Source organism: Aquarana catesbeiana, linkage group LG02 (genome assembly GCF_042186555.1).
Source record: "Aquarana catesbeiana isolate 2022-GZ linkage group LG02, ASM4218655v1, whole genome shotgun sequence".
NCBI classification, from domain to species: Eukaryota; Metazoa; Chordata; class Amphibia; order Anura; family Ranidae; genus Aquarana; species Aquarana catesbeiana.
Genome location: NC_133325.1, coordinates 294351386 through 294365485, shown reverse-complemented (window position 1 = coordinate 294365485; position 14100 = coordinate 294351386). Strand labels below are relative to the sequence as shown.

General features: G+C 44.9%; 1 protein-coding gene across 1 annotated transcript in view; it reads left to right on the top strand.

The window, feature by feature from the left end:
- The window catches only part of TUBGCP3 (tubulin gamma complex component 3), a 179763-nt gene that overhangs the window by 39214 nt on the left and 126449 nt on the right, over positions 1-14100 (top strand). Inside the window, exon 6 of the mRNA XM_073614518.1 lies at positions 9186-9361. Coding sequence (XP_073470619.1) covers positions 9186-9361 — 176 coding nt within the window. The remainder of the gene's footprint in view (positions 1-9185; positions 9362-14100) is intronic.

Here is a 14100-nt window from a genome sequence, read left to right as displayed (position 1 = left end):
CTTCATAGACAGGTGCATCCAATCATGAGAAAGGGTATTTAAGGTGGCCAATTGCAAGTTGTTGTTCTCTTTGACTCTCCTCTGAAGAGTGGCAACATGGGGGCCTCAAAACAACTCTCAAATGACCTGAAAACAAAGATTGTTCTACATTATGGTTTAGGGGAAGGCTACAAAAAGTTATCGCAGAGATATAAGCTGTCAGTGTCCACTCTGAGAAACATAGCGAGGAAATAGAAGACCACAGGCACAGTTCTTGTTAAGGCCAGAAGTGGCAGGCCACATATAATATTGGAGAGGCGAAGGATGGTGAGAACAGTCAAAAACAGCCCACGGACCACCTCCAAAGACCTACAACATCAACTTGCTGCAGATGGTGTCACTGTGTATCCTTCAACAATTCAGCGCACTTTGCACAGGGAGAAGCTGGGAGAGTGATGCGAAAGAAGCCTTTTCTCCACACACTCCACAAACAGAGTCACTTGAGGTATGCAAACGCACATTTGGACAAGCCAGCTTCATTTTGGAATAAGGTACTGTGGACTGATGAAACAAAGATTGAGTTATTTGGTCATAACAAGGGGCGTTATGATTGGTGGCAAAAGAACACAGCATTCCAAGAAAAACACTTGCTACCCACAGTAAAATGCAACTGCACACAGTTGCGGGTAGTTACAGTGCAGTCCCTTTCACCCTGGGTATACCTCCAGCTGTAGCCACAGAATGTGTACACCCCCAGCTGCTGCTTCTGCAGCTAAAGGGGCAGAAGTCGGGGGTGGTAAAAGCAGCTCAACCATGTCAGGTTGGTGGGGTGGTAAAATGACATGTGAAGAAGCCCTTGGTTCACATCTGTGGGGCTGCTTGTAGGGCAGCCCATTCATTTTAATGGGCTTCCCTACCCACAGAAATGCATGGAAAGAAGCCCCCGACCCTTTTTTTAAAAAAAAATTGCTCTCCACCAAAAGCACTCCGCGTTTGCCAATGTGTGGGGTACCATTAAGAATTAATGGCACCCCTAAAGAGCAGAGCATTTGTCTGTTTCAGGAATGAGCACAATTTTGTGCATGTTTTGCGAAGTAATGTGAACCAAGCCTTGGAGAGGAGTGCCTCATGACTGCAATTACTTTTCAAGGGTGCCCTGACTGGAAAAAGGTCGAGAAACACTGGCCTACAAAGTATTGACTCAGAGGGGCTGAATACAAATGCACTCCACACTTTTCACATATTTATTTGTAAAAACTTTTGAAAACCATTTATCATTTTCCTTCCACTTCACAATTATGTACCACTTTGTGTTGGTCTATCACATAAAATCCCAATAAAATACATTTACATTTTTGGTTGTTACATGACAAAATGTGGAAATTTTCAAGGGGTATGAATACTTTTTCAAGGCACAGTATATACAATATGTGTTTAGTAGTCTTCTGGAAGTTTATTTGGATCGATTGGTGTAGGGTTGGAACCTTTGTCATGTTTTGGTATGTTTGTTCCTGTTGTGTTCATGTTACCCCACTCTCCGCCCGCTCTATAGCTGAATGATGGCTACAGCACGGACTTCCAGTGCTGGGAGGGCGTCAGGAAACCTGTGATCGCGCTGGCCGACACCCACTGTTATCACTGAGTCATTCAGACTCGGCTGATCACAGAACAGGGTAAAGGGCCAATCATAGCTGGTCATTTACCACATGATCAGCTGTCAGCCAATGATAGCTGATCAGGAAGTAAACAAAAGTTATTGGCTTTTTTTCTCCTCACGATCAGAAAAGAATAAAGCCGGTAACCGGCTTCTGTTACAGGGACATCGGTCCAGATCTGTGCCATCTATCAGTGCCCACAAGTGCTGCTAATCCGTGCCCACCAGTGCCACCTATCAGTGCTGCCAATCAGTGCTCACCAGTGCCGTCTATTAGTGCCACCTCTGTGCCCATCAGTGCCTCCTCATCAGTGCCCACCAGTGCCCCCTGAGCAGTGCCCAACAGTGCTGCCTCATTGCCACCCCATCAGTGCAGCCTATCATTGCCCATCAGTGCAGCCTCATCAGCGCACATCAATGAAGTAGAAAAACTACCTGTTTGCAAAAGCTTATAACAAACTATGATTTTTTAAATTTTTTTATCAAAATTTTCGGCCTTTTTTTGTTTAGCAAAAAATAAAAAAACCCAGTGGTGGTTAAATACCTCCAAAAGAAAGCTCTATTTGTGTGAAAAAAATGATAAAAATTTTGTTTGGGTACAGTGTTGCATGACCGCGCAATTGTCATTCAAAGTGCGACATCGCCAAAATCTGAAAATTGGCCTGGGCAGGAAGGGGGTTTAAGTGCCCAGTAGGTAAGTAGTTAAAGGATAAGTTCACGTTTTTAAAAAAAATTATATATAAAATATGCACATCTTTTTGCAGTTAAAAAAAAATTTATATTTATTATTATTTTTACTAGGAGCCTGGAAAGCATTGCACCTGTGATCAGCAAATCGTGGGTGCCATGCAGGACTCGTGCAGACTTCTCAGTGTGTTTGTCTGCTGGTAGCTTGTACGAGTAAGCAGATACAAACTGACAGGAAGAGGCAATGAACTAGCAGAGCTCTCAACAGCTCCGTGGTAGTTCATTGAATACTAAATACAAGCCGACAGCCACAGAGGCTGTTGGTGCTTGTAGTTTTCCCATTCACAGTTTTTTTTTTTTTTTTTTAAATAGTGTCAACCAGCGGGTCAAGAAGATCTCCCCCTTACTGTCACAAGATACAACAGATTGTTCAGAAGCTGCAGGAGTGAGAACATGTGACATGTTCCACCCCAAAAACGGGTGTAACATATAACGTGTTCCCAAAGGTGTACTTATCCTTTAAAGTTGGTGGAAAATCTCACCAACAGGATCTTAAAAACTTACCAACTGGTCCATAGCCGAATGATGGCTACATGGCGGTTTGATAACTCTGGGAGGGTGTACTATGATGTCCTCCCAGAATTGCGCCCCCTGGGGCGCGCACACGGGAGCACCTGTGACTGCCGGGTACAGAGGACCGGGCGCATTACGGATCGCGGTAAATGGGCGCTGACAGCGGCCGTTTACCACGTGATTGCGCCGTTAAATGACTGGCGCGATCACATGTAAACAAGCCGGCGTGATATCCGGCTCCTCTCTCCCCTCTCCATACAGTGTGAGCGGAGAGGAGAGAGAACGGTTGCAGCAGCGCTGTGGGCTAGATGTGTAGTGCCCACAGCGCTGCTCAGTGACAACTGCAGCCTAATCCCGCCATCCACACTCATCCATCCCGCCATCCACACTCATCCATCCCGCCATCCACGCTCATCCATCCACGCTCAGCCATCCCGCCATCCATGCTCATCCAACCACGCTCATCCATCCCGCCATCCACACTCATCCATCCCGCCATCCACGCTCATCCATCCACGCTCAGCCATCCCACTGTCCACACTCAGCCATCTCGCCATCCATGCTCATCCAACCATGCTCATCCATCCCGCCATCCACGCTCATCCATCCCGCCATCCACGCTCATCAATCCCGCCATCCACGCTCATCCATCCCGCCATCCACACTCATCCATCCCGCCATCCACACTCAGCCATCCACACTCAGCCATCCGGCCATCCACACTCAGCCATCCACGCTCATCCATCCCGCCATCCATACTCATCCATCATCGCTCATCCATCCCGCCATCCACACTCATCCATCCCGCCATCCACGCTCATCCATCCACGCTCAGCCATCCCACTGTCCACACTCAGCCATCTCGCCATCCATGCTCATCCAACCATGCTCATCCATCCCGCCATCCACGCTCATCCATCCCGCCATCCACGCTCATCCATCCCGCCATCCACGCTCATCCATCCCGCCATCCACGCTCATCCATCCCGCCATCCACACTCAGCCATCCACGCTCATCCATCCCGCCATCCACGCTCAGCCATCCCGGCATCCACGCACCGCCATCCACGCTCAGCCATCCCGCCATTCATACTCATCCATCCATGCTCAGCCATCCCTGTGTCATACTTATCCACCCATCCATGCTCAACCATCCATACTCAGCAATACTCATCCATGCATCCATGCTCAGCCATCCCATCCACCCCCAGCCGTACCCAGCCATACCCAGCCATACCCAGCCAAACCCAGCCATATTCAGCCGTACTCAGCCGTACCCAGCCATACCGAGCGGTACCCAGCCATACTCAGCCATCCACGCTCAGCCATCCCGCCATCCACGCTCAGCCATCCCACCATCCATGCTCAGCCATCCCGCTATCCACACACCGCCATCCACGCTCTGCCATCCCGCCATTCATACTCATCCATCATGCTCAGCCATTCCTGTGTCATACTTATCCACCCATCCGTGCTCAACCATCCATACTCAGCAATACTCATCCATGCTCAGCCATCCCATCCACCCCCAGACGTACTCAGCCGTACCCAGCCATGCTCAGCCGTACCCAGCCATGCCCAGCCGTACCCAGCCATACTCAGCCATACTCAGCCATACTCAGCCATACTCAGCCATACTCAGCCATACTCAGCCATACCCAGCCGTGCTCAGCCCTACTCAGCCATACTCGGCCTCTGTATGTGGCCAGTCTGTGGAAGTCTCCCATATGTGGTATCGTCGTACTCAGGAGGAGTAGGAGAATCTATTTTGGGGTGTCATTTTTGGTATGTACATGTTATGTGTTAGAAATATTGTATAAATGGACAGCTTTGTGTTAAAAAAAAAAAAAGCGTTTTCGTTTCTTTCCACATTTTCCAAAAATTTGTAGAAAAAAAATGACATGTTCAAAAGACTTATTATGCCTCATAGATTATACGTTAGGGTGTTTACTTTCCAAAATGGAGTCATTTCTGGGGCGTTTCCATTGTTCTGATGCTCCAGGGCCTTCAAAAGTGTAAGTGGTAGTCAGGAAATTAGATGTGTAATTTATGCTCCAGAACACCTGATGGTGCTCCCTGCATGTTAGGCCTCTGTATGTGGCCAGGCTGTGAAAAAGTCACACACGTGGTATCGCCCTACTCAGGAGGAGTAGTAGAATGTGTTTTGGGGTGTAATTTGTGGTATGCATATGCTGTGTGTGAGAAATAACCTGCTAATGTGACAATTTTGTGAAAAAAAAAAAAATCTTGATTTTGCAAAGAATTGTGGGGAAAAAATGACAACTTCAAAAAACTCACCATGCCCCTTTCTAAATACCTTGGACTGTCTACTTTCCAAAAAGGGGTCATTTGGGGAGTATTTGTACTTTCCTGGCATGTTAGGGTCTCAAGAAATGAGATGTGTGATCAATTTTCAGAGATTGGCCCCATAGCTTGTGGACTCTATAACTTTCACACAGACCAAATAATATACACCAATTTGGGTTATTTTTACCAAAGATATGTAGCAGTATAAATTTTGGCCAAAATTTATGAAGAAAAATTACTAATTTGCAAAAAACTTTATAACAGAAACAAAGAAGAATGCATTTTTTACAGAATTTTGAGTCTTTTTTTCTTGTATAGCGCAAAAAAATAACTCAGCGGTGATTAAATACCACCAAAAGAAAGCTCTATTTGTGGGAAAAAAAGTACAAAAATTTCATATAGGTACAGTGACTGAGTAATTGTCATTCAAAATGTGAGAGCACCAAAAGCTGAAAATTGGTCTAGTTAGGAAGGGGGTTTAAGTGCCCAGTGGGTAAGTGGTTAAACAGCATTTTTAACTTTTCGTTTAGAGGATCTTAACCCTTCCTCACTCTAATAATATGACACAAGCAGCAATAAAAAAAGCTGAAGAGGTTCCAAACAAAAAATTAATGGAGTTATTCCGTATTTCTTATTGGTGTGTGTTTTCAACAATAAGACCAATCTAGGTACCTTGTTGAGTTTGTTTTTATAATCTGGGTTTTCTGTATCTGCTTACTAGTCTTTCTCAATGCAAGCCTTTGTGTCTACTCAGACTGACTGAAAACGCTTATCTCAGAAGAGTTTCAGTAGACATGCTGGCCACATCCTGATATATTGCATTGATAACTAATCTAAAATTTGTGTAGTGCAGGAAATGTACAAATGTGAATGTATTATTAAAGCGATTGTTAACCGCCTATTTAAAAAAAAAAACCTGCAAGGCAATTACATAATGTGCTAGTATGCATTGCATACTAGCACATTACGAGTACTCACCTTGGAACAAAACCCTCCAGCGCTGTAAAGTCACTGCTGAGAGGTCTGACATGTTCCCCCTGTCTGTCTTCGGGTTTGCGAGCTCCGGCTATGTGATTGGCCAGAGCCGCGATGACATCACTCCCACGCATGCGTGCGGGAGCTGCAATTTCTGTCACGAGGTCTGAAGGTCTGGCACTGTAAGCTGGACTGTCTCCTAAACTGTGAAAGTTTAGGAGATATTCACAGTACCTACAGGTGAGCCTTATTATAGGCTTACCTGTAGGTACAAGTGGTAGTACAGAGTTTAAGCTGCTTTCAAGTAAAAATTTCAGTTAGAGCTTGTGTTGAAGGTTTTTGCTAATTTCAAGTGAGATTTGAATTCTTATACACGTCTAATGGAATTTAAAGTGGAGGGCCACCCTAAAATAGAAAATAGAATGAAAAATCTTTAAAAAAAAAAAAAAAAATGTTAAACTTACCTGAACCCTTGGTGCTAGGCCGTCTTCCTAATCTGCCTCTTCCTATTCCGCGGCGTGTTCTGTTCCTAGCTGAGCGGCCCCGTTGCCTTCTGGGAACTGTGTGTGTTCCCAGAAAACCACGGGGCCATTTACAGATCGCCGCGCCGCTCGTGCCTGCGCAGTAGGAAACTGACAGTGAAGCCGCAAGGCTCCACTGCCTGTTTCCCTTACTTAGGATGGCGGTGCCGGGAGCCGAGGGACGGGTCGGCCTCGGGCGGCCGACATCGCGGGCACCCAGGACAGGTAAGTCTACTTATTTAAAGTCAGCAGCTACAGTGTTTGTAGCTGCTGACTTTTTAAAAAAATTATAGTGGCCGGAATCCCTCTTTAACCTCTTGTGTCCCTGACCCTTATTCTCTATTAACTCCCTTGAGTCCCAGAGCGTTTGTTCATTTTGACAACGTCTTGGTTCCACCTTAGCGTTTGCAGTCTACATTAATGCTTTATACAATGCATCGTTCATCTTCAGGACAGATAGAGCTTTCATTTAAAAGCAAATTTGGGTGCATATATATTTTAACCATAGTGTACACGTCACAGGCTGTTTAATTATAGCTCTAGTTCTAGCCTTGTACCTTCAGGTGATCGAATTCAAGGAAGCTTTTGAGGACACGCCTCCTGTGAGTCCTCAGTAGTTTGCTAGTGTCTTAAGGTGATAGACCTCTTCTTCCTTTTGGAGAAATCACTCTTGTCTTTAAATTTTGAGAAAAAATAAAAAGGTGAACTAATGCCCACACCCTCCCCACCCCCTTGGTCCCCACTGTACTTGCCTCCCATGGTTGATGTACTGTTGGTGCCTCTGCAGTCAGTGTAGCATTCTGGGGATTAAAAAATATCTTCTCTTCTCCCTATTCATTCTGTAGGGCTTCTGGGATGGCTCAGAGCATGCCTGATTGGCCAGTGTTATCTTAGTGGTGCAGTCAGACAATGCCATGGCATTACATCAAGGGTGCACCAGGAGTCATGCAGCCTTGACTGGGGCAAGCCAGATCATGTTGTGGTTTGAGACTCAACAATATCTATGGCTGATAACTTAGAAGTGGATGATTGGAAATCTGGTTATCTCAGCCGCCACCACCTGCATCAAGGGGATTGGCTCTTCACTCAGACATCTTCAACCTGATATGTTAGAAATAGGGAAATTAGGATGTGGATATCCTTTCCTCCTGCGTCAACAACAAACTATCTCTGTTTGTGTTGAGGACCAAGGACCCTCTAGCACTGACGCCAAATGCCTTGATAATCCTCAGTCTTCGTTCAGGCTAATCCATGCCCCCAGTTTGAATTTTACCCTGTCTGCACCACAAGATGGAACAAGCTAAGAAGACAGTGATTGTCATTGCATCGAACCCAGAAGAACCTGATAAACAGACATAATCAGACTACAAGGAGATGGCCCCTGGCCTCTTCCTAACAGGCCAGACATTCTGTCTTTCTGTTCCATCCTGCGTTCTCAGTCTCTGGCTTTAACTGCATGGCTGTTAAAGCTCAAGTCTTAAGGGACATAGAAGTCTCTGATTCGGTCATACCTACCTTGCTAAAAGCATAAAAAGCCACTATCAGAAAGATCTGTTATCGCACCTGGAAATCCTTCTTTGCCTGTTGTGAATACATACACTTCAGTCCCAGAGATGACTCTGTGCCTTGCATTTTGGCCTTCCTACAATAAGATCTTGACCAGAACTTGGCCTTAGGCACTCTGAAAAGACATGTTTCAGCTTTGTTCACTATAAAGCAACCTGTAAAAGAATCAGAATCTAAAGAGCTGACCGTTTTTGTCCCCTGGGTTTAGTGCTGGATGCTCACTGTTGCAGGCAGCTGGCATTTCTGGCCTGCACCCTCTCTGGGACCTGCAGGAGCTGCTGACACCGGGTGCCATTTTAGAAATGCTACTGGGGCAAATCGCTGCTATCACAGTACCATTTTAAAATGGCACAGGTGACACCAACTGGTTAGAATCACACTAACAAAATGACTGCACAAAAAATGAAACCGCTCCCAAAATGACTTGGTAAACAAATTGTTATGCATTTGCAGTTTAAGTAAGATCTATGCCTGTGGGATGTTCAGGGGGATTTTATTTAAGTTTTATAAGTCTATATGTTTTTACCATTTACAGTTTAAGTATTTTTGAGTATATATCTGGTGGGGAAAAAATAGGCCAATGTGACTTATTGGCTGCCCCAGCATTTGCATGGATTTTTTTTGCTCATAGAAAAGATACTTCCCTTTAAGTGGTTGTAAAGGTACGCATTCCTATTGCAGTGATTCCTATGGTACACATTCCTATGGTTTCTGGAATATGTTATATGCAGTGGTTGGTATCATTTGATTTTAAAAATCTGTCTACTATGTTTTGGGTTTACAATGTATGTACATTTTGTCAGCAGCCACTGGCTAGTTTAAAAAAAAAAAAAAAAAAAAAAAAAAAAATGGACCTTCATCTCATTGCAGGCACTCGACATTACCAAGCACATTCTGTTTTACTTTTCTATTTTTTCTTTCAGTCAGTCATATCAAACCTCAGCAGTTGGAGATTCCCTCCGTCAACAATTGGGTACGCGTCTTGCATGGACTTTAGCAACTGGTCAGCAGCCAGCTTTCCAAAATGTCACCAACAAGGGCTTTCCAAATACTGTATCCCGCAATGTGCCAAGAACCAGGAGGGAAGGAGAGACAAGTGGTGAGTCCTTCTCTTTCACACCTGCTCTTTTTTCATATTGTTCTATACACTATATTAGTTTGGCTTCAGTTTGTTATGCAGATCTTCTAGTATACAGTACTGCTGTCTGCTGTGCCCCTGTGCTCCCTCACCCAGAGTGGAGACAATCTAATACAGGAGGTGTGTTACTGGTCAGATCACCAGGGAAAAAAGTCTGAAAACAAATGTAGCTACCACATCTAATGATTGGTAAGCTGCAATATACTGGATTACATTTTTGGTTTTGGGTTTACTACCACTTTAACCACCTCTTGTCCACCGTATAGTCAAATGATGGCAGTCGGGTGCCCCTCTCCTGCAGTGGAGCGATCTCAGTAAAGATGTGATCCGATCACCTCCAATCACATGTACACACGGAAGTGCCAGTAATCGGCTCTCCTCGCCTCACACTGTCAGAGTGTGAGGAGAGAAGAGCCGATCAGCGGCATCTCCTCACAGGGGAGACCTGTAAAGGCAATCAGGGCATTGATCATCAGTGCAGCCCCAACAGTGCCCAGCAGTGTTGGCAGTCAGTGTCCACCAGTGATGCCAATTACAGCTGGGCGATGTTCTCCAAAAAAATCTGTGATTTAAAAAAAAAAAAAAAAAAACTCGATTCACAATTCGAATCGAGTTTTTTTTTTTTTTTTGATGGACACCGTGCCGGTCCTGAGGAGCTGCGGGCAGGAGTTTTTAGGCGAGGCCGCGTCTTTGGCTTAGTCCACGGCGACCGGCCTCGCGGACTAGGCCAAAGCCACGGCCTCACCTAAAAACTCCTGCCCGCAGCTCCTCAGGACCGACGTGGTGTCAGTGCCAGTCCTGGGGAGCTGCAGGCAGGAGTTCTTAGGCGAGGCCGCGCCGTCCGGCCTCGCGGACTAGGCCGAAGCCACGGCCTTGCCTAAAAACTCCTGCCCGCAGCTCCTCAGGACCGGCGCGGTGTCAGCACTGGTCCTGGTGGAAAAAAAAATTGATTTGCTGAAAATTTTAATCCATTTGACCTCTCAACTCGATTCAAGATTCAAATGGATTTTTTCCCCAGCCCTAATGCCAATTTGTGCCCATCAGTGATGCCAGTCAGTGCTGCCTCTCTGTGCCTGCTTATCTGTGCTGCCTATCAGTGCCCATCAGTGAGGTATATTAGTGCCACCTCAGTTCTGTCTTATCAGTGCCCATAAGTGCCGCCTCATCAATGCCTATGAGTGCTCATCAGTACTGCCTCATCAGCACATATCAGTGAAGGAGAAAAATTACTTATTTACAAAATTTTCTGACAAACACAAAAAACCTTTTTTTTTCTTCAAAATTTTTAGTCTTTTTTTCTTTTTTTGTTTTGTTTAGCAAAAAATAAACCCAGTGGTGATTAAATACCACCAAAACAAAGCTCTGTTTGTGTGAAAAAAATGATAAAAATGTAATTTTGGTGCAGTGTTGACTGCACAATTTATCTTTCAAAGTGTGACAGTGCTGAAAGTTGAAAATTGGTCTGAGCATGAAGGGGGTAAAAGTGCCCTGTATTGAAGAGGTTAACAGAGATAGAAGGGAACTATACTAAATGTTAAAGAGGAACTGCAGTCTGCTCACATAATTTGTAATAAAAACATCTTTGCCATTCTGAAGCTTCCTTCCAACCACTTTGCATATTATTTTATATATACTGTGATTCTGTAATTGCCGAATATGCTGCAGAAATCTCCCTCCACTGAGTCTGGCCGCAACCATTTTAACTGTGGGCAGCTGAAGCTGCTGCCTGTTCACTTCCTGGATTTATACAGACACACAGAAGCACACCTCCAGCTCTGCAGCTCTCATTGGCCCTCTTATGACTCACCCCCCCTACTTTCCTGGCAAACTCTCACAAGGGTGAGAGAGAGAGATCTGTGCATGATGTCATAAGCCTAGGCTTTTTACCAGACAAGAAACAGGAAGTGGGCTGTATAAGGTATTTACTGGCAGAAAAAAATGTTTTACTATCCAAAGTTAAGACAAGGGCAGAATATTTAATAGATGGAAAGATAATAAAATGACTGAAGTTCCGCTTTAACTTCCTATACGCTCCTCCTTTGTGGACAGTTATTAGGTCACAAGATTTCTGGTTGGATGAACAGCTATTTTCTGGAACTTGTTCAACTGATATAACAAAATGCTATTTTTAGCAGACCATAAGGCCCCTTTCACACTGGGGCAGTTTGCAGGTGTTATTGTGCTAAAAATAGCGCCTGCAAACCGAACTAAAATTACCGCTGCTGTTTCTTCAGTGTGAAAGCCTGAGCCCCGGTTCACACTGAGGCAGCGCGACTTGCAGCGCGACTGCCTCAGGCGACCTGGACACGACAGGGGCGGCGACTTGCAAAACGACTTCTATATAGAAGTCTATGCAAGTCACCCCCAAAGTAGTACAGGAACCTTTTTCTAAGTCAGAGCGACTTGCGTCGCTCCGATTAGAACGGTTCCATTGTACTAAACGGGACACTACTTGTCAGGCGGCTAAGTCGCCTGACAAGTCGTCCTAGTGTGAACCGACCCTAAGGGCTTTCACAATGAAGCGGTGCGCTGGCAGGAGAGAAAAAAAACTCCTGCAAACAGCATCTTTGGAGCAGTGAAGGAGCGTTGTATTCACCGCTCCTAAACCGTTCCTGCCCATTAAAATCAATGGGGCAGCGCGGCTATACCGCCGCTGTAGCAGCGCCATGCGAGCGGTTTTAACCCTTTTTCGCCCGCCAGCGGGGGTTAAAACCGCACCGCTAGCGGCCCGAATACCGCTGCAAAAATGACGGTAAAGCGGCGCTAAAAATAGCGCCGTTTTACCGCCGATGTCCCCACCGCCCCCGTGTGAAAGGGGCCTAAGAGAGTAAATAAGTCAAATGTACTGTTAGAGTTTTCATAAACCCTTACTTTAGTCTAAGGCCCCTTTCACACTGGGGCGGTGTCGGCGGTAAAGCGCTGCTATTGTTAGCGGCACTTTATCGTCGGTATTCGGCCGCTAGCGGGGTGGTTTTACCCCCCGCTAGCGGCCGAGAAAGGGTTAAAAACCACCGCAAAGCGCCTCGGTATGGCCGCGCTGTCCCATTGACTTCAATGGGCAGGAGCGGTGTATACACCGCTCCTTCACCGCTCCGAAGATGCTGCTAGCAGGACTTTTTTTCCCGTCCTGCTAGCACACCACTACAGTGTGAAAGCCCTCGGGGCTTTCACACTGGGTAGACAGCAGCGGCTGTTTCGGGTCAGTTTGCAGGCGCTATTTTTAGCGAAATAGCGCCTGCAAACCGCCCCAGTGTGAAAGGGGCCTTAAATGTTTCTTAAAACCTATAGAGCAGCCTTTCTCAATCAGCCTTTCCTCCAGAGGTTGCTGGGGGTTCCATGAGCAGTTGGCAATTCATGGCTCTCAGATAAGCTACCACTGAAATCAATGAACCTTTCCAATATAAATCCTGTATAAAAATTTGAATATTTAAAATAATTTTGTAGTATAGAGAGTTTCATATATGGTAATTACAGCCACATTCTTTATTTTTTTTATTTTTTCTTACATCTATAACTTACTGCTCTTGATATTGTCTCGTAAGCTGTAGATGTATTATTAGACCTGAAAATTATTTCAAAGGTTCCTTCTTGAGAGAGGCTGCTATAGAGCCTGAAATAAAGCATAAACATATTTATGATACTATTTTAAATAAACCTGAGATGAATAGGTTTGCATTAAACTTCAATTTATATAGTCACTAAGCTGGTAGGGAAGACTTTTACAGTGCGGACCTGCAAAGCTGTTTCTACAATAACTGCAGATGACGTGGTTTTACTCAATATTGCAAAGGAAAGCAATTCCAGGCAAAAAAGCAAAGTCAATTACTGAAATATTTATACTACTCAGAAACATGGGTGCATTGTTAAATCAGGAATTCCCCTTTTTTTCTATTATATCTGAGCTTTACAAAATTCAGCGCAGCGAGTCCATATGTGGTTTATGTCTGGGCTGCTGGCATGGACTGAGCAGTTTGGGTTTTTTTTTTGTTTTTTTTCTTTTTTTTATTCTGTGCTCCATTACCTACCTCTTATGCTCTTGTGTGTGTAAGTCAGTGGTGCCGCTGTGAACTTTGTAAGAGGGTGGTACATTAAGTGGACTCAGATTTATTGCTGTTTAAAACATATTGACTGCTTGAAGGTAAATTACAATGGTTTGGGGGGGCCATTTTTATTTGTGATTTTTTTTTTTTTTTTTTCTTTTTCGTGAACCCGTCCTTTAATAAATTTTCCCACACTGTAAGTGCAGAGTGCCTTTACCTTCCTCCTTATTCCAATGATCCTCACTGTGTGGTCCACCTGGTGTCGTACTTCCATTCTTTCATAACCATCCCCATCCATCCCTCTTGTCTTTGTGCATGCATGCATCAGCCTTTTTAACTCTTATCGGTGAGCTATATACCACAGGGTGGCTGTAGGATGTTTTTGTGGCGGCAGGCAGGAAAGATTACTGGAACAGAAAGAAAGGTAAATATTTACCATGGTACTCTGTGTTCAGGGTGGGAGGATCATAGAAGGGTGTTGCTAAAGGACAAGTTTACTTAAAAAAAGGTTAACCTTCTATCTCTGTATGTGTATGATGGCATTGTAATTATTTTAATAAAAAAAATGTAAAAATCGAAGTACCTTTTTCCTAATCGATATGCAGCTGTCACATGACCCAGCTTTTTCCCAGCCTGTCTGCTGGCAAACATAAGCAGGAG